Below are 26829 nucleotides of genomic sequence, written 5' to 3'. Positions count from 1 at the left end.
AAGTTCTGAAGATTAAATTGATGAGTGGAGGGAAGAAGCTGTTGCTGCAAGGTCAGGTTCCTACCTGCTAGTATTTTACAGTAATCCATATTTACACATTTAGATCTTTCAAATTTAGCTGCTTTATCAACCAAAGACCATTATTTCATTCCTCTGCAATTTGCTGTATACATTCACAGAAGGTTTGATCCCAGCATATCACTTGCATATCAGTTGCAGCCTGTCAAAAGTTTAGAGAGAGGAAAGCCTGACGGATGCCATAAAGGATGTCTAAGAGATATTTGTTGTTTTGTTCATTTTCTTTTGTAACATTCCACTCAGTATATTGTAAAACTTCTTGAAGAAAATGCAATCTAATGTAATGCCTCAGAAAACAGAATGAAATTAAGAAATCATTTAGGGAAGACTGATGGATTCAAGGTAGTGGTGATAATTTCATTTAAATATTCCAGAAGAAAAGGAGATATTTTTGCAGAATAAAAGGAGCATTGCATCTAAGAAGAAAATTGTGCAAAACAGATTTTAAATACTGGAGGATACAATTCCAGCATACTGGGTGTAATCAGTTTATAGCATTATCTACCTGATTGTCACAATTCCAGGACTTTAAAAGAAGGCATATGATACAGCAGTTTACTGAAAAGGACTGAGACAATATACAGAACATTTTCTTCTTAGATGCAGCACATTATAATCTTTGTTCCTCAGGTTCAATGTTGTGCAAAATTGATGTAATTAGCCACAGAAATCTTATAGGATATGATTGTAGTTTGTGGCAGAAGAAAATAGAGTACAAAACTTACTTATGATGAAGCCAGAATTTTAGTTTTGCATACTTGGCCATGTATTATTTGTTTCGTAACTAGATATGTATCAAACAGTCTTTAGATTTCTGTGTCCCTGAATTAGATTAAACCACCAATTAAACTGGTGTACATTGCACATCTGAGGATCAGCCCTTCTCAGGCTACTTGATTTTCACTTCCGTTGTGCAAGGTTTCACAAGGAAGATGACTATGGGATGATTAGGGTTACAGAACTATATGTTGCTTTTTTTTTTTTTTTTTTTTTTTTTTTTTAAGTTGCTTTGAGAGTTTTTAAATACAATTATTTAGAGTTTGAGGAGAGTTAAGGCATGAAGGACATCTTTCATGGCTCATAATTAAATTCAGAAGTTAGGATGGAATTTTCTTATCCTTTCACAGTTGCCAAACTTTCTTCTGCTGTTGTTTACATCTCATCCTTATGGCCCCATCTCAGGGAACAAGCATTCACCTTCAAAGAACAGTCTCTCTATCCTTTCTAGGGATGTTCTTACAACCCTACAGTGTGAAAACACTAGCATTCAGTAAATGCATAATATGTATCCCTTCGTATTTTCATCCTGTGAGACCTCAAATATCAAACTTGTATAATAATGAAATTATTATAAAAGTATAATTATAAAATTATTATTATGTAAGTAAATAAAATTGTATAATATAATAGTGCTTTTTAAAATCCCTTGTGTTTCTTTTTGGCCTTGTTCTTTTTTTCCCTCTCTTGGAGCTGCACCTGAAGTTGTAAGAATGCTTGTGTGAGAGACACTTCTGCATGATTTGTATTTCTTGCATGTGTAAATGAAATGTCAAGCCTATTAGGGATATAATTTAATCCTTGCGCTTTGAGAAGAATAACAAAAAGATTATTGACCATCTGAGAAAACAAGCTTCTTTTTGTTAGTGAGCACAATTCAAGAAAGTGATACATGCATTCAGTAGGCCAGTGCTGAAACTGAGCTTCTCAGCACTACAGAGTCTTTGATGATACTTAGTGTGCTTTTCTTTCCTTCTCTTATTTCGGTGTTTTTCTTTCACTAAAAGCTCCTTCTCGTCCTATTGTAGATTCTTCAACAAGTCTACTCCTGCATTTCTTGGATATAAGTGCTAAATCTAGATTGATCAAGAGCAGTCTAAAAGGCTAGAAACTGTTCTCTCCAGTTGTGGCAGAGAAGATGAAGACTGAAAACTGTAAACAGATTTCATATCAGAATTGGTTTCACCTAAAAAAGGATTGACATATAAGGGAGATGTCATAAGGAAAAAAGTTTCTGTGTAAATGTATTTAAGCAAAGCAAAAAAAAAATTAACTGCAATTACAGCTCTTCTGGAAAAATACCAGGAAGAGAAATAACATTGGAGAAGCAGATAACTAAGGCTGTTTTACTTCCCAAAACAGAGTCCACCAGATATCATTCTGTTCTATGGGAAGCCATCGTTTTTCAGAAACGTGGAAGACAAGCCTGGTAAAAACTTTTGAAAAGGAAGCATTTTACAGGATTTCCTTTTTTGGAAATTCCACCTGCAGCCCTGTGGAATGGTTTGTTGAAAGAAGATAAAGGTAGAACTGATTGTAACTCCCCTGTCTCTTATACCAGACCTATTCCCTATTTTATTTCTTTTTCTTTCTATGCAGAGTTCCTGCTAAACCATTTTTATGGTATTAAAATTCAAATTAAAATTTAGGTATTAGTTGACTTAATCATGAATAGGTGCTTTTTTCAAATATCTACTTCTTCTGTTCTTGCTGTGGCCAAACTGATTTGCACTGGTTCTCTCACAGGAAAGCTTCTGCAGTAAGAATTTGCTAACTCAAGAGAAATGATGTGTCTTTTGGAAGAAAGGGCTGGACTTGGGAATAAGAGTAGGCAAAGAGGACTGTTTTGCTGAATGAAACTAAACAATCTCCATTTGTTTGTCAAGGTAGAACTTCAATTCAGCAAACATAGAGGGACATCAAACTAAAAAAATGATCCAACTGGGAGACAAAAGCTAGTCTCTTGCTGCCGGTCTCAGTGGTTTTTTTTGTTTTGTTTTGTTTTTCATTTTGTTTTTAATATATGACTTTTTTCCCCCCAATTTCAATAAATTTCAGCTCGTTGAACATGCTACAGACTGATACATTCAGAAAACAGGAGTTCAGTTATTTCTGCTCCTTTTCTCCACGTTTTCTTTAAAAGAAAAAAAATAAATAATAAAGCCTTGCTTTTTAGGTTAAGTTCCAAAATTGTATTAGGTAAATTAAAGTATGTTCAGAAAACATTTTACAGTACAGAAATATTTTCTTTAACAAACAATTACCTTCTCTTTAATTCATCTCTATTCCAAACTGTGATTTATTTTTTTGTGTTCTGTTCTAATGAGCTGTTTACAGTACACTTTTTTATATAGTACTCTTGTTTATATGCTCTTGTTTCATGTAGGTGAATGTGTGTGCATACTGATAGGAATGATGTACAGGATTATCAAGAAAATGAAAAAACAAACAAACAAACAACAACAACAACAAAAAAAACAGCAAGAATTTTAGAGAAGAATCTTCAGATTCCCATGAGGGTTTATATCCTTGACTGTTCATTGGCATTTCTTATTTTGGAGAGTTCTGCATTTGTGAAGTTGGAGTACACAGTATGAATTGTTGCTGGTCCAGAAGTACCAATGCACTAGCTCTTACAAACAACGCGTTAAGCTCAGCAGCATGTCTAGATAATTTCTGTAAGAAGTTCAAGTGAAATCTGTCTTCTGTACCACAGACTATTTGGAAATAGGATCAGTAGTTGTCTCTTCTACTGTCACTGAATCAACAGTTTCAGGAGCTCCTGTCACTTCTGTGTGACCTCACCCCCGACCTCATAACTCCTGCACTTCTTACTGTGCAGTGACCTGTCTTCAGTAGGAAAGCAAAAGAGCAAATCCATTATGGTTCTGCCCATACTTGATGGGAAAGAGAGTTTGTGTCCCTCAGGGTGGTAAGAGACATGAAGGCAGGTTTCCTATTTCCTGGCTGTGTGCTCCAACAATTGAGCTATATACTCAATTGTTTTTCACACTGACTCTGAGTCAGTACTGTATATAGGTTTTGGGCGCACTTAGGATTAGATTAGACCCATCAGGAGATTTAGTTGTGTGAATATTTAGTTTGTGAATCTCTTAATGACCTTAAGTAAGAAGTCCTGACCTGCTTGCTCAGTTTAATAATTAAAAAAGACGTAAGCTTATATAGGGAAGAAAATAGATAAAATTTGTGCACTCAGGAATATTTATGAGCTGTAGGTATTAGGGGTACTGATGTATTCAATTAGGTAGATAAGGTTTTCTTATTAGTTCTTTTGAGAACAGTGTCTAAGTTCTGCTTAAATTGAAGTTTAAGTCAATTCCTGAATCTGGACCTCAATGTATTCTTTGTCTTCTATACTTGTCTAGAAAGTATTGTGGTGTACTTGTTAAAGTTCTATGTTTACATAAAACTTACACTGAAAGTATTCAAATTAATGTAAAATGGTAAAGTGCTTACCTCTTAATCTGAGTCTCTTTTCCAGGATGTTCCTTGGTAACTGCAACAATTTCCACTGAGATTGTTTTTATGTTATGCATTTCTGTCTTGGGATGATAGAGTATCTAATTTTCCTAGTTACCTATACGTAATTTATGAAGTTCAGGGATTATTTAATCATTGTGATTCATAGGAATCATTATTTAATGTATTTTGAATATATGAAATCACAAATGCAATATAAAGAATGCTTTCTATGATATTCCTGAATTTTTCACCTTCTCCTTCTCAAATTTTTTAAGGTAACGATACCCAGGCCTTCTGCGGCATCCACACAGTCTGCTTCAGAGAGCTTTCATTATGGCCACCAGCTAGATAAAAGAGAGCGGGACGCACAGTCTGTGGAACAAACAGTGGAACTTTTATCTCCAAGGGAAACTTTGCCATGTTTGGTTGTGACAGGAGATGCCACAGTTAGTGGCAGCAGACCAGATATGATACTTCATATCAGCCAAGAAGTGCTTGAAAGGGAAGAACATGTCAAAGAACGTACCAGAGTCCTGAGCAGTGGCCAAAAGGACCTACCTGAAAAACAAAGCGGGAGACAGGAAGAGAAGGAACTTGAAAAGCTTCCTGTAGAGACTGAGGAAGAACTACTTCCAGTGGTTTCTGAGGATGCTGTTGTAATGCTGAGCAAAGAACAGAATTCTTTGCCGGGAAGTTCGAAATCTGCAGATGAAGAACCTCTAACTAATACTGATGCTGCTGAAGAATCAAAGCCAAGGCCTGTCTGCTTGGTGCCAAATCAAGATGAGCTTCTAAAGTCAACAGCACCTGAAACACCAGAATTTTCTCCGTCAAGACGCATCAACCCATATGTTAATAGACAAACAAGCAAAATAGCACCAGTTCAGGAAAATGGTTTTCATTCTAATAAGGAAGAAGTCCATGTCCAGGACTTGCAGTGCCACCAAGTGGCTCTTACTACTTTTTTGCACCAGGAGGACAAGAAGGAGAAAAATGCTCCCAGAAATGGAGAGTTATTTCACTGCATTTCAGCAAATGAGAATTCTCATCGATCTAAGAAGGACTTAGTTAAATCTCCTTTTGTATTCAGGCAGAGCCGAATCCCGGTTTTAGCACAAGAAATAGACTCAACATCAGAATCCTCTTCTCCTGTTTCAGCAAAGGAAAAGCTTCTTTTAAAAAAGGCCCATCAGACAGACTTGGTCAGACTACTTGTGGAAAAGAGGCAGCTCAAATCTTTTCTTGGTGACCTCTCAAGTGCCTCTGATAAGTCACTGGAGGAAAAAATGGCTGCTGCTCCGGTACCATTTTCTGAGGATGATGTATTATCCTCATTTTCTAAACTGACACTGGACTCTCATTTCAGCAAGCAGACAGAAGATAGTTATTTATCTCCAAGCAGCCCTCAGTCCAGAAAAAGCAAGATACCCAGACCAGTCTCCTGGGCCACTACTGATCAAGTCAACGGTTCAAGTTCAACTCATTTCATTCCTCGGCCACCACCTGGAAGACCACCTACTAGGCCTGGGGTAGAAGCAAGGTAACACCGTGAAAATAGAGATTGGTTTTCAGGTTGAAAATGGATTTGAGCTAGGCTGCAGTTACTATGCAGCGTGTAATCATGTAGAAGTCCCATCCTTATTGTTTTTTAATTGCTGGCCTTCAATTCTCTGAAAAACCTTGCATTATTGGAAAATGAATGAGGAAAGACTGCTAGTCTGCTTCACCAGTAAGTTTTATACATCAATACGTGTGTAATCAAAATTTCTAGATCTGTCAGTCTGTAACTAAATCCTTCTTCAAACGCAACCACTTACTCAGAATGTCAATTATTCACAGACTTACAGAAATCAGTAGGATTTATCACATGCAGCCCCAGTTAACACTGAACTGTCCTTATTGTAGAAGCTTTAATTATTCTTGTTTGGAGAGTCCACCCATCAGTATGAAGTTAATTAACTATGCTCTGATCATGGCTAAGTAAAAACAACCACTTAATGGATGACAGAGTGAACTGTAGAAATGCTCCTTTGCAGGTTCTCGATATAGACAACCATGATCTAGTTTATTCAGTGCCTAAGTTACCAGGATAAGGAGAATTATGCTATAATCAGTAGTGTGAAATCCTCGGAAGGAAGTTGTGGTTTGCTTTGTCATCCTTTGTGTATAGGAGTGTACTGATGATGGACAGAAATGGATACATCCCATCAAAATAGATCTTGTAAGCATTGCTTTTCTGTGCACTTCAACATTGCTAGGAAATTTCAATTTTCTTTTAGGTGCTTAAACTGTTTATGTAGGTGAATTTATACAACTAATTATTGGGTTGATTAGAACAACATGGAGGCCAAAACCTAGATGTGAACATCTCTGCCTTACAAGAAAGTTCACATTCAGATGTCTGTTCTGCCATGTAAACTCCTCCTTAGTTTCCAATCATACTGTGTGTCTATTTGGATTTTGGTGAGTAGATTAAAACAGAAATATTTTTTCTTCATTTCTTCTTAAGGTTACGCAGATACAGAGTCCTGGGGAGCAGCAGCTCAGACTCAGATCTTATCTCTCGTCTGGCTCAAATTCTACAGAACGGATCTCAAAGACCAAGGAGTTCTACACAGTGTAAGAGTCCAGGATCTCCACACAGTCCAAAAACACCACCCAAAAGTCCTGTCAACCCCCGACGCAGTCCCAGTGCCTCCCCTAGGAGCTCTTCCTTACCCCGTACTGCTAGTTCTTCCCCATCACGGGCAGGGAGAACCCACCATGATCAGAGGAGTTCCTCCCCACATCTTGGGAGGAGTAAATCACCTCCTAGCCATTCAGGCTCCTCATCTTCTAGGAGATCCTGCCAGCAAGAGCACTGCTACAACAAACCAAGCAAGAATGGTCTGAAAGGATCTGGCAGTTCCTTATACCATTCCCCAAACACTAAGACTCCCACAGGAAAGAGCAAATCAGCCACTAAGCTTAGCAGATAGGAACTGGGCCTTGACAGGTATAAATCCGCCTCTTAAGTCTGATGCATGTTGTGTCTGTGTACTGTGTATTTAAAAAATTAATCAAAAAAGTATATTTAAAAAAAAAAGTGTTGAATCTGCGCTTTTTAAGAACGTAAGCTTCATAAACTACTCATGAGAAAGCATACTTTGTAAATGAGTGGCCAGACATTGCCTAAGAGCAGGCAGCAAGCAGATCTGGGGGGGGAGAGGGGTAGAGGGCAAGAAAAGAATGACTCAGGCAGTCAAAGAGGTGGAATGTGTTTGAAGTAAAAAAATATCTCCAAGGTGAGTGTTTAAAAAGAGTATCTCTATGTTTTCAGTTTACTTAACTAGAAGATTTGGCCTAATTATTTAAGGTTTGTCTCAAGAATTATTTAAGGAATCAAAACCATTATTCCCAAAACGTCACCACTTGGGAGATAAGTGCTGCTCAAGCATAGTCTTTATAGTTTTAAAAAAGCACAGTTTATACGACAATGGTATTTCTACCTTATGATTCTCTTTCATTTTGAGTTTCACACATCCAAGTCACTTAGTGCTCATCTTGTCCCCTGTCTGTTATAGCACAGATTTACTTACGTGAAGTATCGTGTTTCTTGCCCCTTCTTTACTCTGGTGACATTTTAAGTATGGATATTAACAGTTTCTAAGATGTTTTTGTAGTGATATTTTGTAGAAATTTGTTCAGTACTAATTATGATCCAATAAGCTAATTCTTGGTTCCATGTTATACACTTTGGGAATCATAAGGGGTTCTACCTCAGTAGGTAGAATTTGAAAGAGCATCCTCATCTAGGAGATGAGAGAAAGACGTCTGCAGTTCACTGAATGTTGCAGATTTGCAATGGATTGCAGTGAATGTTTGAAAAGGAGTGCCTGATTTTTCCCTAACCAAAATGCAAAAAGAATCCTTGTTACTGCTGGCTTTTGTTTTTATTTTGTTAGTTATGGATCACTGAAATCACTGATCTTACAGTATAGAATCAATTATAACCAAGATTATTTGTTTTAATAAAAACATGAAAGGTAAACTCCTTGGGAGGATTCAGGTGACAGAAATACAGCCAATACCTTACAAAATGAGTAAGAATCATTACAGCAAAATACATAGAAAACAATCTGAGATATTTTGTTATTGGGTTTTTGTTACTCTTCCCAAATCATTCTTTGATAGCCAAACTTTGTTATCTGCCAGTGAAGTCCACAGTGTCTAATTCTTCTGATTTTTTTTGTAGTAGTTACTTAATAATCTCTCCTGCTCTACAGAATCTCAGTAGAGAACACTTAGCACTTTTTGCTACATTCAGAAGAGAATACTGGCTAAGAATAGTAACGAGCATGAATGCAATCCTAAAAAAGATGCGGCCAGCTCTCCTTGGTTATAACTGTTGTGGAGATACTGGATGTGTAGGAGACTTGTCAGCTGCTGATCTGCTTGCTGTAGTCATATGCCTCTCCAGCCAGCATCTGTGCTTTTTTCTATTTAACCTCTGCCAAATGAATACCTTTGGATTAAAAGGGAATATTTTGTCTCTGAGCTAACACATTCTAATGCTGCATTAAAGCTGCCCTGGAGCTGCACTGAATTTCACTTGCTCTGTCAGACTATGTTGATTTTTCTTACTGTTTATATGTATATTGTTTCTCATACGCAATGTAGCACAGCGTAGAACCTTAATTTCATTCAGGTTTCAATCACTACAGATGAATGCAATAGGTAGGGTATACCTGCTTTTTCTGAAAAAAAAAAAAAAACTGTACCACTGGAAAGTCTTATTCCTTTGTATTATATTGTATAATAGGTGCTATACCAATAATTGCATGTCCTCATGGTAAATTATATAATATAAATATTTATATATACATACATGTACATGCTTATATAAATTCACTTTCTCATTTTTCACTTGTAATTTATGGACCACACATAACGCAGTTCCCTGTTAGTTCCTGAATACTCTTGGCATTGCATCTCCTATCTCCTGGAGAAAAAAAAAGTCTGGAATGCACAAAGTCTAACAACCTTTATATCTTGGGACAAGATTGAAGGACTACTGATTTCTCAACCAGCCAACATTTTGTCTTGCAGCTCTCTGTCTTTCTTTAGAATTGTGTGCATTTGCACATGAACAGGAACAGAAACTGAAAGGTATTTTCATTTCTTATCACAAATAGGGCTTGTTGATTATTCATTTTATTTTATAATGTATGTTCTTAATTGTTGTGAATACTCATGATATAGGTACAGTGGTAGTCAATGAATACTTGATAGATGAATGTGACAACAACAATTCTATCTTTCCTTCCTGCTTTCCTCATGGCATAAAAAAAAAAAAAAGAAAAAGAGAGAACATTGGTTCCCATTTGTGATATTTCTACTCTGGGCACCGCTGGAATTATTTGTTAAGGTGGTATAGCAGCCTAAGGTTATTTTCCCTCCACTCTCTCTTATTTTCCATTTTGTTAAGGTCCTTTGAGCTAATTCCTACATTAATAGGGTCAGTTTGAATAAGTGCCAATTTTATGCTTGCTCTCCTGAAATGCTGAAGTTTGAGGTGTTTGTATTTTCTCTCTAGTACAACAGAATCTAGAAACAGGTAACTTCTTTATAGATCAGAAAGAATATTAACACCTAAGGATTTTTTGTGCTCTTTCCAAAAATACAGACTTGTTCATTGCTGCAGTTTACTGTATATGACAGGCGAGTTAGACTACTTGATCTTTAAAGGTCCCTTCCAACCCAAACCATTCTATGATTCTATACAAAATAAGCCAATGTTGTAGACATTCACCTGTACTTGAACTAGTTGCCAATGTAACAGTAGTAAACTATGCCAAAATAGGGTAAGAAATGAATCATGATTGATAATCCAGGCTTATTTCAGTGCAATACAAGGTAAAAGGCCTCTATATCACCGAATGCTTCTTGCTGCGGATTCCACAGGGACTAGTGAGAAAATCATGAAAATGCAAACAGGAAAGTGGTTATGAGCAATAGGACTTGAATTACCTGCTCTTCTAGAAATTTTTATTGCTTGTTGCCTTCTGCCAAAAACATACAGAATTGCATACTATAGACTAATGTAGCAACTGGTTAATGTAGTTAGATAGCAGTCACTTGATCACCTCATCTATATATTTGTTACTGTACTATTTCCAGGGGGTCCGTTTAATCGTGAGCTCTGTAATCTCCGACACTTGCATATGCAACTGACATAAAACCATCAATGTATGTGTGTGACCCTTGTGTAGAAGGGGAATGAAGGATCTACATAGAGTATCTGCAACAAATTTTCAGGAATGGGAAGATTTCTCTCCATCGTATACAACAGCTATAGTCATTTTGCTTAAGCATCCAGCAACTTGTATAGCAATTTTTAGCTGAAAAACAATGTAATTCAAGGAGCTGTTGCTTTGTGCTTTTCAAGTATCCATTTCTTTGGAGTGCAGTGCAATGGAGACATGGCATGTTCTGGATGAAAATGCTGCATGTGTATTTCCTTTTCACAGTGTTACCTGTGCTGTTTTTTCCAACACTTTAAAGCATTTTTAGAGAAATTGAGGCAGAAGCCTGTAAAATAAAATCGAACTTGAAAAGATAGAACATGTCACAAAAAATTATGTCCTGCAATTTTACGTGATACACTGAATTTGAGTGACAGCCTTGAAAATCAATATTAATATCAACAAAATTTGTTATTAATTGCGAATTCTAATTGCTAAGTAAAACTGTTAAAAATAACAGGAGTTGTCATACAGTATAATGACATTGGCAAGTCATATGATGGTAGGCACCTATCTATTTGAGTAGGATCAGTAAGTTTTGAACAATTTCAGTGTTCAAAAGCAGGAGCAATAGGAGGTTTTAACTGCTAGTATGTGCAGTTATTCAGGAGGCACAGACCTCTGGGGAGTTATAGCCACCAGCAGTAACTTGGAAAATCTGAACGTATTCTTGCCTTGAAGTCTCCATGCTTGAGATCAAGTTTTCTATCATACCTCACAAAACAGTCATGGTGTAGAAGGAAAGGTGTAGTGCTGTATGTTTCAGAGATTTTTCAACTGAAAAAGGCTTGCAAGAGCTCTGCCAGTTAGAATTTATAATTATTATGGCATTGATTATCGCTGGCAAAACACAGAATTTTAATTTTTTAATATATATATAAATATACCTTTGTACATGTGTGAATATACACATTTACCTAAATACTGTATGCTATATAGAAATATATGTTATTTATATATGTATATACACATGCTTATGTGTGTATATAGGTAGAAACAGTCTCAGCTGTTGCATCCTGTTTACTTAAACTCATTTACCAGAGTGAGCTGAGGTCTGTGGTGCTTTGACTTGGTCTGATTTCTCTGCTTTATCTGCCATAATTTTGCCATGCCCTAATGTTGATTCTCTTCAGTTTTACAGGGCCTGATCCTGTAGTTCTCTTTTGGCAAAAGTGCTGTAAGTCTTTCTTATCCCAGTAACATTTATACAACGGTTGATCACAGTGCTCCTAGAAATGTGTTATTTTTCTCTTTGATACGAATGTAGACAATGCCAGTTAAATGGTGGGGACTTTCCTGTAAACAGATTTTTTTCCATAGTGAAATAGAGATTTCTGTAGGACAGTAAGAAGCAGAAATTCTGCTAAAAAGATGATTATTTCAATGTTTTATAAAGGTTTAGTTGCAAACCAGGAATATTTGCCTACAATTTTTGTATGAATGTTAAAAATGAGAAAGAAATTGAATCTTCCAGAAGAAACAAGAGAATAAAAGGGAGCTCAAACTCACTAATGAGCTCAATAACTAATTCATGGAATATTCTGATATAAGTTGTTGTTTTGTTTTTTTTTTTTAATGCAGGAATGATCCTGCAGGGTGGTGAGAGGTCGTTTTGTCTGTTCAATGCCAGTGTGCAAGAGGGTTCTCAGGTGTCTAGGTTAATACCATGATCCCATGTAGTGCATTCTCCATAGAATATTTTTATTCAACTTCTTTAGCAAACCAAGTAGGCAATGAACTGAAGGATTTTGTTTGCTGTTTTGATTTGGCTGAAATGTCTTGTTCACAATTTGCAGTGACTGGTAACTTTGATAAAAGGAAGCAAGGTTCAGTGTTTCAGCTCCATGCAGTCCATAGGTGTGGATCATGCTGTTCTTAGCCAATGTGTGCAACCACATAAACACACTCACCTCACACAAGGATACCTCAGCTATTCACTTGAAGCCAGTCTTCCTCTCCCCTATGTGTAACATTTGTAAAAGAGAAATGTTATGAAATTCAGTCTAGATTCTATAATAACTACCTGGAGTTATCTTAAGATATTGCAAAATGCTGAGTTTATTTAATCACAGTAGCAACAAGCCTCATTTGGTGGTCTAAGTAACCAGATTTTTAATATTAACCTCTGAGTGTTTGTTTGTTTGTTTTTAAGGAAGAATTGAAGAGGAATAAGAGGAATGTATTATTTTAAAGTCTAAAGTATTGACTTGGCAATTTTTCCAGCCTTTCAGGATTGAGTGCATAGGGTGATTTTACTCTCTGTTGCTGGTAACACATCCTCTCTTAACAGGAGCAGTGACAACACCTCAAGAACTTTATACTTTTGTGGGATTAATAAGCATTGCTTTTCTAACTTTCTACAATGGCTGGCAATTATGTGGGCTGTCTACAGGAGTTACGTATTTTCCTTTTGGGAGATTTCTTCAATAAAAACAACCATGTGGTTGACACAACAAATTTAGCGCAGAGCAAATTGCGACCTGCAAACCCCAGCAGGGAAGCTGAACCTGGGCTGCAAGGGGTACCCACAGCTTCCAGAGACTGGCTGGTTTTCCTCTACTGCTGCAATAGAGAAATTGTCTTTCAGAGAACAGGAATTTAGTTGCAGTGCTCTGCAACAAGACCTGTGTACCCTGCTCCTTCCTTACTACAGAAGAGTTCCAGCTCACGGGTTAATTTTGGTGCCAAAATCCTGGGTGAAATTCTGGTTTTGTTTCAAGTATGTCAGGATTCCCACTAATGCAATGCAAAATTTAAACGCACAAAGTTGTACGTACAAATAATAATGAATGTGGATTTGAAGTTTCTGCTCTAAGTGTTGAGCAATGCCTTTTTTTGTAGTGCAGATGTTAGCTTGTGTTTTGCTCCTGTTTCTCCCCAGTCCACATAAACAGCTTGGATCCTTTCTGTTCTTGTGCAAGTGAAACTTTCATTAAAATAGACCCTAGTTTTGTTTAGCTTTTTTTTTTTTCCTGCGTAGGGTCTGAAGGAATAAATTCACTTATAAATCTTGCATTTTCAGTTACTTTATTTTAAATTGGAAAATGCATATTTTTGGGAAAGACTGCGACATGACTTGCTTTTTGATCCCTTACTTTCTGTAAGAATTACTGCTGTTAGTCAGCTTAGGCCAGGAGTACTGAGTCCACTGTTTCTTTTGAAAACAATACTGCAGGTGGGCTACTCATACAGGGTCCTGATGGTCCCCAGTTGGCTGTGGTAATTCAGCTAGTATTAATTGGTTACAGATGTTTGTTTCATTTTGCCATCACTTGATCTTTGACCGAACTTTTATGTAAGGGACCTCTAGTAGCAGCAGGCCAGCTTGCTCTCGAAGGTACATAATGTTGACCAGCTTGGTCTGCATGGCTTCAGATTCTTTTAAATCCTGATCTGGATTGTGGCAGACAAGGTCAGAAGGGTTTGACATAAGATGTGGTGAGGGATTTTGGTCCATTTCACAACTTTTCCTTCTCTCTGGTATGACTGGAGATCTGGAATGATTGGCCAGCAGCCTTCTCTGCATCTTCTGCTTTCTTAGTTTGGAATGCAACACTTAAAATTATTCTTGAACTTCTAACTGATTTTCTGTAGAATCAACCCAGAATTGAGCTGCAGTGTGTATGAGAGAGAGAGAGAGAGAGAGAGAGAGAGAGAGAGAGAGAGAGAACAGGTGTCAATTTTCAAATGCTTTCCTATGAATATCCAAACTGCTAAATCAAGGAAATCACCAGCAATGCCTTCAGACAAGTACTGACTTTTTGAAGCTGCAAACCAATGGCTGCTAATTGAAAATCTCTGGGCAATACCACAAAGAATGAAATTGGTCTATTAGCTAAAAATACAATGTTGTTGCTCCATAAGGAATTAAGTACTTGATCTGCATCATGATTAAATTAAATGCAAAGTAGTTCTGAGGTTATTTGTTACCATTGGATAAGACAAATGTTGAGTCCTTCAAAATTATTTTGCTCAATAATTGCTGTTCTCTTTCCCCTCCTAGGAAATCTTCTAAGCCATTCTTTTTCTTTTAAGTTTGCTCAGGCAACCAAGAACATAAGAGAGTTGATGCGCTTGTAATGGTCATTTGTACATAAAGGTGTAATTATTTATTTTCTCATTTGTACCATATCAAGGCTTTGTACAATGTTTTAAGTTTTGTTTTCAAATTATTTTGTATTTTATTTTTATAAACTGGTTATAAATAAAATACTCATTCAGCATGCAAAACTTCAATCCTTGATTGTGTTTGTATGGTGATTTTATTGCTTAAAATATACTGTATAAGGTTGATTTTTTTTTCCAATTTTTTTGTTGTTGTACGTTAGATGGAAAAAAACTTTGTTTTCTCTTATGAGAAAGCAAAAAGGAAGTGTCAGTTGGTACTACTGCAAAAGAAGTTGATGCTCATACTGTAAGAGTGAGTCAATGAGAATTCTACTGTTTAGTATATCGATGTATTGTGTAATAAGTAACATTAGGAACAACTCAACCCTCCTCCTTAAAGGCCTCCTTCTCTATTTGCTCATGTTCTTTATCCATCCTCTCTGTATTCACCCAAACAACAAATGACTGCCATGGCAAATCAGAACAATTTAGTGATGATATGGTGGATCCCAGCCTTGTTTGTGTAGCAAGCCAGCTACACTTATTAATTTGTAAATGGGCTAAATTATAATTTCTTATTTAGCCACAGGCCACTGTAATAAATTTATTTTGTCCAGCTGTCTGGACATTCATGCCAAGCTTTTACAGCCTCTTGTAATTTAGCTGCAGATAGCAAAAACATTACTGAGGTTGTTATTGAATCTGGGTATTTTGATGCAGTGTTAACCAGTTGTTCTAGTTCCATCCAAGATCCTTTCATTTCTCTTTTTAGAAAAACTAGATAAAAGTACAATGTCATCACAATATTTGTGGTCTATGTGCACACTTATCTTAGTCCTTGTGTGCTGTGGAAAATACTGCTTGCTCTTTGCACAGCAGAATAAGGTTGCTAGGGAAGTCTAGAAGAATTGGAGAAAACTTCCGGATCTCTTTCTTGACTTTGCCACTGTTATGCAGTGTATGTGAAGCAGATTAAAGACCAGCTCTGCCCTTAAGAGCAGCTAGAAATGTACTGTTGTGCTTCTGGAGGGTGTTTGTTCTTAGTGTTCCCAGTAAAGCCACTATCTGATTACAGAAAAGACACAGAAAGAAACAGAAAGTCAGCTTTATTAATTGGAATTTGAAAATAAAAGTGTACATGCTCTGTACTGGAGGTGAGATATCTCAGTATCTTAAGTTACTTAGAATATTACATAAATAGTGATCATAACCAAAATGAGACAGTGGTCTCAACTCAGCTCCGACATACCTAGGCTGTACAATTGAGAGACTGAAGATCCAAGGCTGGAACAGGAACACCACTGGAGATCAGTGCTGAGATCTGCTCATCTGATTTCTGAAGCACTTTTTTCTTTTTTTAACCATCTTCACAACCACAGCAGACACAGTCCACTAGCTCTTGAAATCTTGCTGCACTTCTTTGCACCTGGACCGTAGCTTTCTCTCTTGGAAACATAAACGTGAGACAGCTGTGTAGCACACACAAGCTAGCTTTCCCTAAGAAGGCTGGAGTAAATGAAATTAAAGAATCAATAATTGAAGAAAGAATTGAAATACAGAAAGAACTGGCTACTGCATTCTGGACAAGCTCAAATAGCTGCCCAAAAAGACCAGGTAAACTTCTGATTCACTAACATTTTTCTAACTCAACCTGGGATATCACAGATTGAGAGGCTGCTTTTTGTATGCGAACAAAACACAAATGAAGGCTTGGCAGATTCCATCTGTACTGAGGAGGAGAAATATAAATGCTTACATATAGAGGTTAACTCTATCCTGCTTTTGGTATCAGCATTTTATGAGTAAGGTAGTGGTAGTTGTCACCCACACCATCTCCTTTTATAAGGGAATCCAGGAGCCAAGAACCTCCTCCAGGGCATAGACCTTGTGTTAATCCCCTGTCGTGGCTGCAATTGAACTGCACCTGGCTGAGCTTCAGGATTTGTCATCCTCTTCTACCGTTTCCTTCTTAAATAGTTCTTTTGGGCTTCTTAAATAATTTTGTTTCCATTCTTTGCTCAGCAACGCCCCAGAAGAAACCTGTTAAAATCCAGCTGTCCTGAGCTCCATCAGACTCCTGCACAGGCCTAAGATGAAATCCCTTGCTTTGAGGTAATTATTCTAATAGTATGTAACTGGTGATGCACTCCTTGCATTATTTGCAGCTACTGTTAGCTCCCATATTTATCACTTTTCAATGAAAATGGCCTACTCCCCCCCCTAAAGATGGAAGAAATTAGTCCTGTATTTTTGTGTAGTATAGTGCACTGTCCAAGTTGACATAAAAGTATATACATACCTTGCCTGATGTTTACTTGTTCTTATGTTGCTAAAAGGGGTAGTTGGGTTGCCACTTTGTGTGCAACAAAAACATATGTGCAGAATCACTGGAAAACCAGTGACCATTACCATAGGCCAATTTATCTTTAGAATTTTATACTAGTGATAAATGCTTATGAGGAGGACTTGAATGATTTTTTAGGTGATAGGATAACAGTGCAGGTGAGAGGGTTGCTGTATTTCCTTCAGTGAGTACGCTGAAAATATAAATGGAGTGCTTTTTACAAGGCACTAATATACAAGCTCTAAACACCAGTCTTCCACATATCTTAACGATAGCATCAATAGTAATATTTTCCTCCTGTTCAGAGTTCTTCTTCCTCGGATGTACAAGCATGGCAGATTTTACTAATCTCTCTGATAGGTAAAGATAAAAGCTTCTTTTCATGAGCTATGCAAGAACATTTTTCTATTCAAAATCAGATGCTGCCTCCTGTAATTTATTTAACAGCAAGTCTAAATGTAAAACAATGCAGAAAGATTTTTTTGTTCTTTGTATTTCAAGTGATACCAATTCCAGAAAGCTTGCAAAATCTGCTTACAAGCCATAATAAGAAATGTCATTCCATGTCAAAGCCAGGCATCACTCATCAGTTACTGTTTTTGTTTTATGTCTCTATCTTAATAATATCACAAGAAATAGCCTGCTCTGCTAGTGAAGTAAAAAAAAATGCCTCTGAGAAGATGCATTTGGCAAGCTGGGAATGAGCAGCAGCCAAATGGAGCAATGCTGTACGAATTTGGAGAAGCACATTCATCATCAACAGCTCAATCCTGAAACCATTCCTCAGGGAAGCAGGTGTATCCGACCCTTCCTGCCATATCTTCCTTGCACAGCTGAGACTTAGAAAAACAAAACCTCAAACCAACAGCAAACAAGCGAACAGTTATAAGTATTACAAAAAGCAACTACTTAAAAACACCAGCTCATTTTGCCATTTGTTTAATTAAAAAAAAAAAAAAACCAACAAAAACTAAGCAACTCATGTAAGACAGCTCCTGGTAGTCAGTAACCATAACGTTACTTTTTCACCCAAATCTCATGCCTTTTATTTTCCAAAAGGTCACATTAAACAAAGAGTAATACAGACAAGAGTTATAGCCAAAATAAATCTGTTTGTTTTTGAGAGAGTAAGAGGATAAAGAGAACAGCAGAAAAACATTAGCCAACTGAAACTGAGTTAACAAACGGAACTGGTATTTAGTGTTTAATGCCACCTCCTATAGAGAAACATTTCCCACTGGGAAAAAATGTGGGGGGCAAGTCCACTTTGCTCCTTCAAGTCACAGGCTGGAGCAGAACAAACAACAGCACCTAACACCACAGTCACTGTACATATATTCAAGTTTTACATGTCTGCAAAGCAGAAGTAGTAGCAGCCGTTTGGATGTTCTTTCTTAATGGTTCTCAGGGGGGGCCTGGGAAACTCTGAAGGACCTGGTTCCTGGGATGTAGAGCTGGAACTGCAGCTGCTGCTCCTGCTGCTGCTCCCAGCCATCTGCACCCGGCCTCTGTCCTCAGCAGGGGAAACCTGGGGAGAACCTGGGCTCAGGTACCCGGCTGTGGTCTGAGTAGAGGTGGTGGTGTATGTAGTTGGGCCGGTGTTGTTTTTCATGTAGACGTTTTTGATAGCAACAAGCGTATGCGCCATGATGCTGAGGCTGTTACTCAGATCCTGCATGCCTTGCTGCAGCAGCTGAAGATTGTGGTTGACACTGTCAAAGCCAGACTGAATCACCTGCATCTGGGTCTGCTGAATCTGCACTAGGTCCGCTTCAGTTATTCCGATTTGGTCTGCCTGGGATCTGCCTTTTGATTTGGCTTTTACCTTCCCTGAGGAAGCACCACCCGATGTCCCCAGATAAGGCAGCTGCTCCTGGCTAGGTGGGACTACTGCCATGTCCTCAGAGCTTTCCTCCGGCTCTACCACTTTCACCACTATCTCTTCTTTTAGGTTTATCTTCTCAAGACCGGGTTGATGAGATGGGCCGGGATCATCGTTAAATCCTAGAGATGAGGGGAGAGGAAAAGCAGAGCAAAGTCAGTGAGGAACTTCACAGTCAAGTCAGGCGTGCTTTTACCCTTCAGCACACCCACCACCCTTGAACCAAGACCCTACCGCAGCAACTTGCACTGTGCTGACGCTTTTAGAACACATATCACCTCTATACGAGGGAAGAAAACCCTAAAATTCCATTTACTGAATAGCCGTGAATTGTAATTCCCTTACTGTCCCCACCGCGGGGGCTAAGATGCAGGTTCCAAAAGACAAATCTTGTTCTGCGCTGTGTGTGTGCACGGTGACGCCGATCGCGGGGAATCCCTGTGTACTGCAGCTGCTGTTTCAGCGCGTTAACGCCCCCTCTCTCTGGGACACAAAACCATACGTAGTCACAGCACTTCGGGCAGCCTAGGATTGCACGCTGGCATTCTATTTCTGCAATTTCAAGAACGGGATCTACAAACGTGGGCAGAAGGGGCTTAGCGCCGCCGGGACGGGAGGTCCGCTCCCACGTGCCGTTGCGCCGTAGTGTCACGGGCCGCTGGTTGCACGCAGCACTGCGCGTCAAGGCGCGAAGGCGGCGCCCCACACTCACCCATCTCCCCCACGGCAGCGCCGGGCAGCTCCAGCGTGTCGATGCCGCCCACGATGGGCACGGCCTCGGCGTGCAGCAGGGAGCCGTAGGCGCGGGGGTGCAGGTGGTGGTGGTGGTGGTGGTGGTGGTGGTGGCGGCGGACGGGCGCGGCGCCGGGCGGCAGCTCCTCGGGGGCCAGCAAGAGGCCGAGGGCTGCAGCGGGGCCCGGCGGCCCGCCGCCCTGAGACAGGCGGCACAGTTTGCTGCGGTCGCGGCGCTTCAGGTCCCGCCAGCGCTTCTTCAGATCCTCCACGTCGCGCGGACAGGCGGCCACCGGGTTCACCTTGTGCCGGATCAGCTCCCACACCTTTCGCTTCTGGCCCGGGGAGGCGCGGCCCGGCCCCGCCGCGAACAGCAGCCGCTCGTGCTTCAGCACCTGCTCGATCAGCACCTCCGTCTCCGCCTCGTTGAAATTGGCCTTGCGCCGCTTGGGCGAGTCCTCGGCCATTCTCCGCCGCTGGGGGCCGGGGGGGCCCGCGGGGGGCGCCGCTGCCCCTTCCCCCGGCCCGGCCCGCGGGCGCCGCCGCCGCTAGGCCGGGCCCCGCGCCCCGCCGGGGAAGGGAACACCGCGCATGAGAGGAAAGGACGCGCGCGGCCGGCGCAGGCGCCCCGTGCCCCGCGTGTTGACATGGGGAGGGGGCCCGGCCCCGGGCCCGGCCCGCGCCCGCTCCGCCCCCGCCCGCCTCCCCCCCGCCGGGATTCCCCGCCGCCAGCCCGCCCCGCCCGGCCCCGCCGCGGGTTGTGCGCCTGCTCGGCGGCGGCTGCTGAGGCGCCCGGGAATGGCGGCGGTTTTGGAGCTGCTGCTGAGCGAGGAGGTGGCGGTCGGCGCCGTGGTGCGGTGGCTGCGGCGCGCGCCGGGACAGCGCCCGGCTGAGGTAACGCGCGGCGGCACCGCCCCGCACTTTGCGGCCCGGGGGGTATCGCGTCCCGTTGCGGGCCGAGCGGGAAACTTTGCGCACGGGGGAGGCCCGCCTGAGGCCCGGGGGCGGCCGCCGGGGGAGCGAGCTCCGCCGAGCGCGCGGCGGGAAGGCGGGACGGGGGCCGCGGGACCGCTACCTCTCGCCGGGCCCCGGGGCGAGGCGGAGGTGGAATGGCGGCGAACGTGGCCCGGAGCGCGGTGCCCCGTCGCCGCGTGCCGGCTGGGGAGGCGCGGTGACGCGGGGGGCTGTGCTTCCCGCCGCTTCGCCGGTGGGAGCGGCGCCGCTGCCGCGTCCCGCTACGCGTCGGGAGCTGCTCGCGGCCCCGTGCGCACGCTGTGGTATCTCGCGACCTGTTGCTGGTCTGAGCTTGGGGATCCGCTGCATCCGAGCACGCGGAGCTTTGTAACGCGCTGCGGGCCGAGCGTTGGTGTTGCCGTGGTTGTAGAAGCCTTTGTAACCACACGTTGACCAGGAGCGCTTATACTAAAGTTACATCGTGGAGAACAAGGTCTGTACGTGAAGCATTTTCAGCCCGAGCTCCTTAGAATGCCTTTAATTAAGATCAGAGCTTACTGCTGTCATCCCAAACTTCTCCCTCCTTAACCTGTGGGCTGCAGATGTGGGCCTGTGGGTGCTGTGCAATTTGAGGTGCTGACTGCTCAGAACTGGAGGCTGTGGGCTGGCTAACGGGGGGTTTGCTTTGCCGGGGGCTGTGGGTGGTGTGTGGGGTGAGAAGGCCAGTAGGAGGCTGGGAGCTGACAGTATGCCCTCATCCTACAGCAGAGCTATGATCCTCTGTTAACTCACACAGTGAGAGAGGAATAAAGGCATGCTGTGCTCGGAAAGATTTGAGGAGCTGACTGGCCTTGTGTGCAGACCGCAAGCAGTCTCAACTCTAAACATAGACGGACAACTGAGGAATGATAGAATACATCTTCCCTGGCTTTTGTGGGGCAATTCTGCACTGCTGGCACCTGATGGGTTTTGTGTGCTGGCCTTGGTCTGCCCAGGGCATCAGCATACTGAGTCCGCCCTGTACCAAGGCTGTGCCAGCCTCAGGCTTCATTAGGGGAGCTGCTGTGCTGTCATGCTTTCGAGGAAGAGTTTCAGCACTGGTGTCGAGGATGGCAGGAGTGAGATCATGGCCCTGCTCTCACTGCCTTCTTTTGTAAAAAGTACTTCCAGAACAGTGCTTGCTCTTCTTTCTTAAAGTGGAGATGGGTATCGAAATGAAACAAAACATGCATGCAATTATTTTCATGTTACTAAGGAAGAAGTTGCTGCCTGTGAGCTTCTACTGTTGTTGAGATGGCACAGAGTACCATAGAGAAGAAACAGGAATGTGCGTGTTGTTAGAAACAAAAGACACTTTTCCTAGCGTACAAGGCTTTGAGCCATGCATGGGATATGAAGTCTTTTTGTCTAGTGTTACCATGGGAAGATCACCACCTGTTTAGTTTTATAACATGTTGATTCTATGAGTGTTTTTTTTTTTATTAGTTTTTGTGTGTGTGTGTGTGTTTTTTAAAGGTTTGTTACTTAAAACGTCATGCATGTTGAAGTTGTGCAGTATCTGTTAGCTCTCTGGGGGTTCCCAAGCAAGAGGAAATACGTAATTGAAATCGTCTGATATTTGGCACCACAGGACTCCAAGTACTTAAACACTTGTTCTCACAGCACCCCTCTGTGGATGTAGGTGGCGTAAGTAGGGAACAGAGAAGTTGTAGGCTTTTGTTTTTCATGTTAGAATTAGCTGCTTGAATATCCATGCCCTACTTTGAAACATTGGATGCAGAGGTGCCGGTTGCTCCAGGCTCTTGCTGGCCAGAGCTCCAGTAAGTGTCACTGCTGTTTCCAGGGACAGCTCTGCTAGTTCCCAACTGGAGGCCAAAGTGAGTGACTCCATTGGGAATCCTGTGCCAAAATGACTGTGTGGAGGCTGACTTTCAGGCTTATGTTAAGGCCATTTGAACTGTATTGGCCTACTTTGGCATATCATGTTGTTTTTTATTGTGTATTGCAGTACTAAATGAGTCTAGACAAGTGAAAAGAAAGAATGAGAAAGCGACTTTATATTAATGCTTTGTCCTCTTTTGTAGGAGAATCACATCCATGACAAGCTGGTATCGTTCAGTTTGCTTCAGAAGGACTTTGTGCCTTTTCTGCTGAATTTTTTAAGGGAGCAGACCAGCCAGATACTGACTAATGGACCCTCCACTCCTGCTAAAACTCCCAATTCCAAGGCCCACAGGAGCCAAAGGACAGGACCAGAAAGGAGAGCAGGCCATGCGACTAGCAGCCGAGTGCAGCTCTTTTCCCAAAGGACTTCGGTGACCTCCTGCACCACAGACACCAGCTTTTCCCCCGCTGCTGTATCCAGTGGTTCCTCTTCCTGTTCTGGGTCGAACCTGTCAAGCCCTTGCAGCGACTTCCCCAGCGTGGTGTCCAGTAGCAGCCCGAGCTTTGGGTACAGCCCTGTGCTCACCCACAGCGAGAAGCGTTCGGCTCAGAAGGCCAACCTGGGGAGCTTCCTTGCTGCTGCACCAGAGGCCTTGCCAGCAAGGCGGGGCAGGAGGAAGGGCAGCAGCTCTATCAGTGCCTCTGGACGGCAGGTTGCTCGGGACCTGGGGCGTTCCTTGGCCGAAGAGGAGGATGGAAAGAATGAAAGTGCATCGTGGAGTGGAGGGAGAAGGAAGCGGAGCGAAGTGCCTCTTGCTGCTAGAACCCCTCCCAGCCAGCTGAATCTTAACAACCTAGAGGAGTTCCCACCCATGGGTACCGCCTCTGGCTGGACAAAGTAAGAGAGTGTCCGCCTCGCTGTCTCATTTGGATTGTCCTGCAGGTTGCTGTTCAGTTCTGTTGTGCACCTCTGAATGCTGTCACAAACAATACCCTGCTGCTGACTTCTTGTTCTCCTTGGCCAGAACAACCTTGTAACTGCTGCTGAAGAGGGGAATATTGCTGTCACAGGCAGTCAGCTTCTGGCTCTGTGTGCTCACCTCGGTGCCCCTTCAGCCTCTCACTTGTGTTGTGCCTGCAGCTTGCTGGTGCACAGGCCAGCTGCCGTAAAGCTGAACGCATCTTTGTCCTTCTGTGTTCTAACAAGAAGAGCTTAGATAATGCTGACGTGTTTCTTGTTTAACACAATAGCAATTGCTGATCAAGTGCAGCCCTGGAAGGCTCTTCAGCTTTACTGATGCAAGGAAAAAAGCTTTTGGGTTGATATTTTCTGAATTCTGGTAATGAACATCAGTGTGCAGCTTTATTTATGTCATGTGGTTATGGACAAATAGATGGCTAATTCTCATATTCACTTTGGTCTTCAGCAGGCCCTTCTCTCCCTGCTGAGACTACTTTTGCTTTGGGGCAGCTGTTTGTCTTGTGATTGCCTCACTACTCTCTTTGATTTTTTCTCTTCAAAACTTTTATTAGCAAGTATAATGCTTTCATGTCAGGCTGTTTACTCTGTAAGCCAGACACTGGCCTCTGAAGGGATCGCTTTCTAGTTGGACAATTAAATTTCCAGCACAAAATTGATAATCTCTGTGTTTGCCGGGGAGTGCCTCTTACAGAGCCTCTTCCTGAAGGTCCAGTCTAGGTAGCATAAGCGGGAAGAATGGGTTCCCCTGAACTTTAAGGATAACACATTACTGGGATATAGTGGTAGCTTGTTTATTTTCGGTTGTTAGAAACTGCTGGTGAATCGGTTTCATGCAAAAATAATTCACCTGATGTCCTTCTAAACCAGAGTTGTTTGGAGTAGCTGCTTGGCAGTCTTTGTCACTATTCTGTGCACTGTTAATAATTACATGTGTTGGCAGCAAGGGGCAGCAGGCTGTTTTTTGCCATCCGTAGCTCCTTGAGTACTGACAGTATCTACAGATAAAGTTTAGAAGTTCACAGTGCTGGCTTGATATCTGTTTTGTTTTAGCATTAGGTTCTTTTGGAAGAGTTTAATGTGTATCAGTCTTGAGATTTAATTTCTTCTGTAGTTTTGGTGATGTCAATGAAATCCCTTCTCACTCCTTCAGCAAAAGCAAGCCATCAAGGCGAATCAACCCAACTCCTGTGAGTGCTGAACGCCCTCTTTCAAAGCCAAAGATGTGCTTCACTTCAACGCCTGTCAGCCAGTCTCCAGCTGCTCGATTTTCAGCGGGGTCAAGCTCTGAGGCCTTTACCACTGTACAAGAGGGAAGCCCGACTTCTGTGATAAGTAGCAGCCTTCAAGAGGAAAGGGAGATGCTGAAGAAAGAACGGTACAGTTTGAACAGGGTGTTGAAGGGCTTGTATTGATTCTTAGTTCTCTTGACTGAAGATGGTATTGATAGGAGAGTGGAAATGACCAGAAAAGTATCTAAAACAGATGCTGATAACCTTAAACTTTAATTTGTCTAAAACCAAGCGTGACTGCTGTCAGACCAGTATGTTAATGCACTTAGCTCATGCTTGTCATTTTAAAGGTGTACTCACTCTGGAATGGCAACCTTCATTTTATCTTCAGGAATCTTTACTGCTTTCTTACCGTTGCCTTTTCATGGGTTTGCATGTGTGGTTGTCTCCTGTCCAGCTTTTCATAGATTGTAGATGTGAAATGTGTTGGTTTGAGTGCATGTAATCAGGTGTATCTGAAGACGTCATCTGTCACAGAAGGTATTGTCGAGTTTGAAAAAAAAAATGAGTTAACAGTGCAAATGTGGGGAAAATGTTAATGGAATTTAGGCAAACTAACACAGGCTTGTGGTCGGAGAAACGGGATACGGGTAGCAGGAAATTCAATTTTAAGAAGTTTTAAAGTTGCTACCACAAATATCTGACTAAAATTATGTGTGCTGGGAGATGAGGTGAATTCCAGCTTCTAATTTTGTCTGCTGCTTGGATACTAAGTGACTTTTCTCCATCTGTGAAATGATATCACTGTTAGTCTGTGATGATTGGTGCTCTGGGAAAAAAGCAAAGCATGGTAATATATAATTGCTGACACAACTGCTAGTGTTCTTTGTAGCTTTTGTTTTTGGGAAAGCTCCTTGGGACACGAGTGGAATTCTTTCCTTGGCAGACTTGCAGTTCACTTCAGTGGGACCAGAATAGGCTGGAACAGACTCACTAGGTTCTCACAAATTCCCTTTTGTACAGGGCCTGTACCAGAACTGGTCAGGATTCAGACCTACCTTTGTGCTCTTCAGTGGAGCACATATTCCAGTCTGAATTCCACCTGCGGTGTTCCAGTAATCTGTATAAACTAAAGTAGGTGAAATAGCAGTACGTGGGCTGGATTGGACCCATGAGGTGATCTCATCTAACCCATCGTGCTTTCAACAGAATGGTTAGTGCTTGGGGCTAGGAGCTGCTGCTGTGCTCTCAGTAGTGGTGGGAAGTGAGCAGTAAAGCTAAGACAGTCTCCAGCCAACTGGGTTTCTTTTTTGAGCAATGGCTCAAGGGGAGAAATTCATGCTGAGGTAGATGACAACACTGAGGTAGAAATGAAGCTGTGTGTAACTGTGTTTTTGGAGGCTTACTGTGGTAGGTTTAAGAAGTGCTTAGCATGAAGTATTCTTCTTCGGTTCTAATTCATCAAGTGCTTATGTTCATTGCAAGATGGATGTTAGTAAATAACCTTTCTGCTTCCATTTTGAGACTGATTTGTTTTTCATTGCTGCAGTTTGAGGTTAGGCCAGCAAAAAAGTTCTTGGCTGTGATGAAAAATGTTTGTGTCTTCCCCATAGCCTTTCAAGTTACTTTTAAAGATTTTACTCTTGAGACAATTTGGACATAAGTGGATGTAATGTTCACGGTGTGGATGTTTCGTTGAGATGTTAAATGGTCATTTTACATTGCTGTTAATGGCTTTTCTCTTGCTTCTCATGTGTCTTATGTATGCTCCTGCATTTTGGGTGACCTCAGGCTTTTTTTAAGCAATACCTTTGTATTTAACTGAGTAATTGTTATTGATTCAGAATCCAGCAATTTAAGTAAGCAGTTTGTCTCTTCTGTTGCTCAACTTATCGATACAGGATTTCATCAGTTGTTGCATTGCCTTTGCACGTACTCATATTGATTCTTCTCAGGGCATTATTTACTTGTAAATATCACTGGGAGTCTGGAGATGAACCTTATTTTCACAGACTTTGCAGTGTCTAGCTGTCAGAAATTACATGGAGAATATTATTTTTTTGAGGACAGGTTCAATATTTTTAACAAATACC

General features: G+C 41.6%; 3 protein-coding genes across 4 annotated transcripts in view; 2 read left to right on the top strand and 1 right to left on the bottom strand.

The window, feature by feature from the left end:
- The window catches only part of TTBK2 (tau tubulin kinase 2), an 83311-nt gene extending 68453 nt beyond the window's left edge, over positions 1 to 14858 (top strand). For both annotated transcript variants that reach the window (XM_052694084.1, XM_052694083.1), the window contains 2 exons: positions 4614 to 5878; positions 6848 to 14858. In XM_052694084.1, the coding sequence (XP_052550044.1) occupies positions 4614 to 5878; positions 6848 to 7316 (1734 nt within the window). In that variant the 3' untranslated portion in view covers positions 7317 to 14858. The remainder of the gene's footprint in view (positions 1 to 4613; positions 5879 to 6847) is intronic.
- Positions 14859 to 15818: 960 nt separating this feature from the next.
- On the bottom strand, positions 15819 to 20228 carry LOC128086553 (uncharacterized). The gene is made up of 2 exons (XM_052695338.1): positions 19668 to 20228; positions 15819 to 19077 (listed from the first exon to the last, which is right to left on the bottom strand). Exons 1-2 carry the CDS (start codon positions 20152 to 20154, stop codon positions 18419 to 18421), a joined length of 1146 nt encoding a protein of 381 aa, XP_052551298.1. The 5' UTR covers positions 20155 to 20228; the 3' UTR covers positions 15819 to 18418.
- Positions 20229 to 20451: 223 nt separating this feature from the next.
- Positions 20452 to 26829, top strand: part of CDAN1 (codanin 1) — a 57685-nt gene continuing 51307 nt past the window's right edge. The window contains exons 1-3 of the mRNA XM_052696121.1: positions 20452 to 20581; positions 22726 to 23423; positions 24658 to 24882. Coding sequence (XP_052552081.1) covers positions 20486 to 20581; positions 22726 to 23423; positions 24658 to 24882 — 1019 coding nt within the window. The 5' untranslated portion in view covers positions 20452 to 20485. The remainder of the gene's footprint in view (positions 20582 to 22725; positions 23424 to 24657; positions 24883 to 26829) is intronic.

The sequence above is a fragment of the Tympanuchus pallidicinctus genome, unplaced genomic scaffold (genome assembly GCF_026119805.1).
Source record: "Tympanuchus pallidicinctus isolate F22 unplaced genomic scaffold, pur_lepc_1.0 scaffold3, whole genome shotgun sequence".
Taxonomy (NCBI): Eukaryota; Metazoa; Chordata; class Aves; order Galliformes; family Phasianidae; genus Tympanuchus; species Tympanuchus pallidicinctus.
This window is presented reverse-complemented; position numbering and strand designations above follow the sequence as displayed.

Bases quoted from the DNA above. Each gene is read 5' to 3' on its own strand.
- LOC128086553 (XM_052695338.1), bottom strand. From the start codon at position 20,154: ATGGCCGAGGACTCGCCCAAGCGGCGCAAGGCCAATTTCAACGAGGCG. The intron at 19,078-19,667 runs GTGAGTGTGGGG...CCTCATCTCTAG, and splicing joins CGCTGCCGTGGGGGAGATGG to GATTTAACGATGATCCCGGC.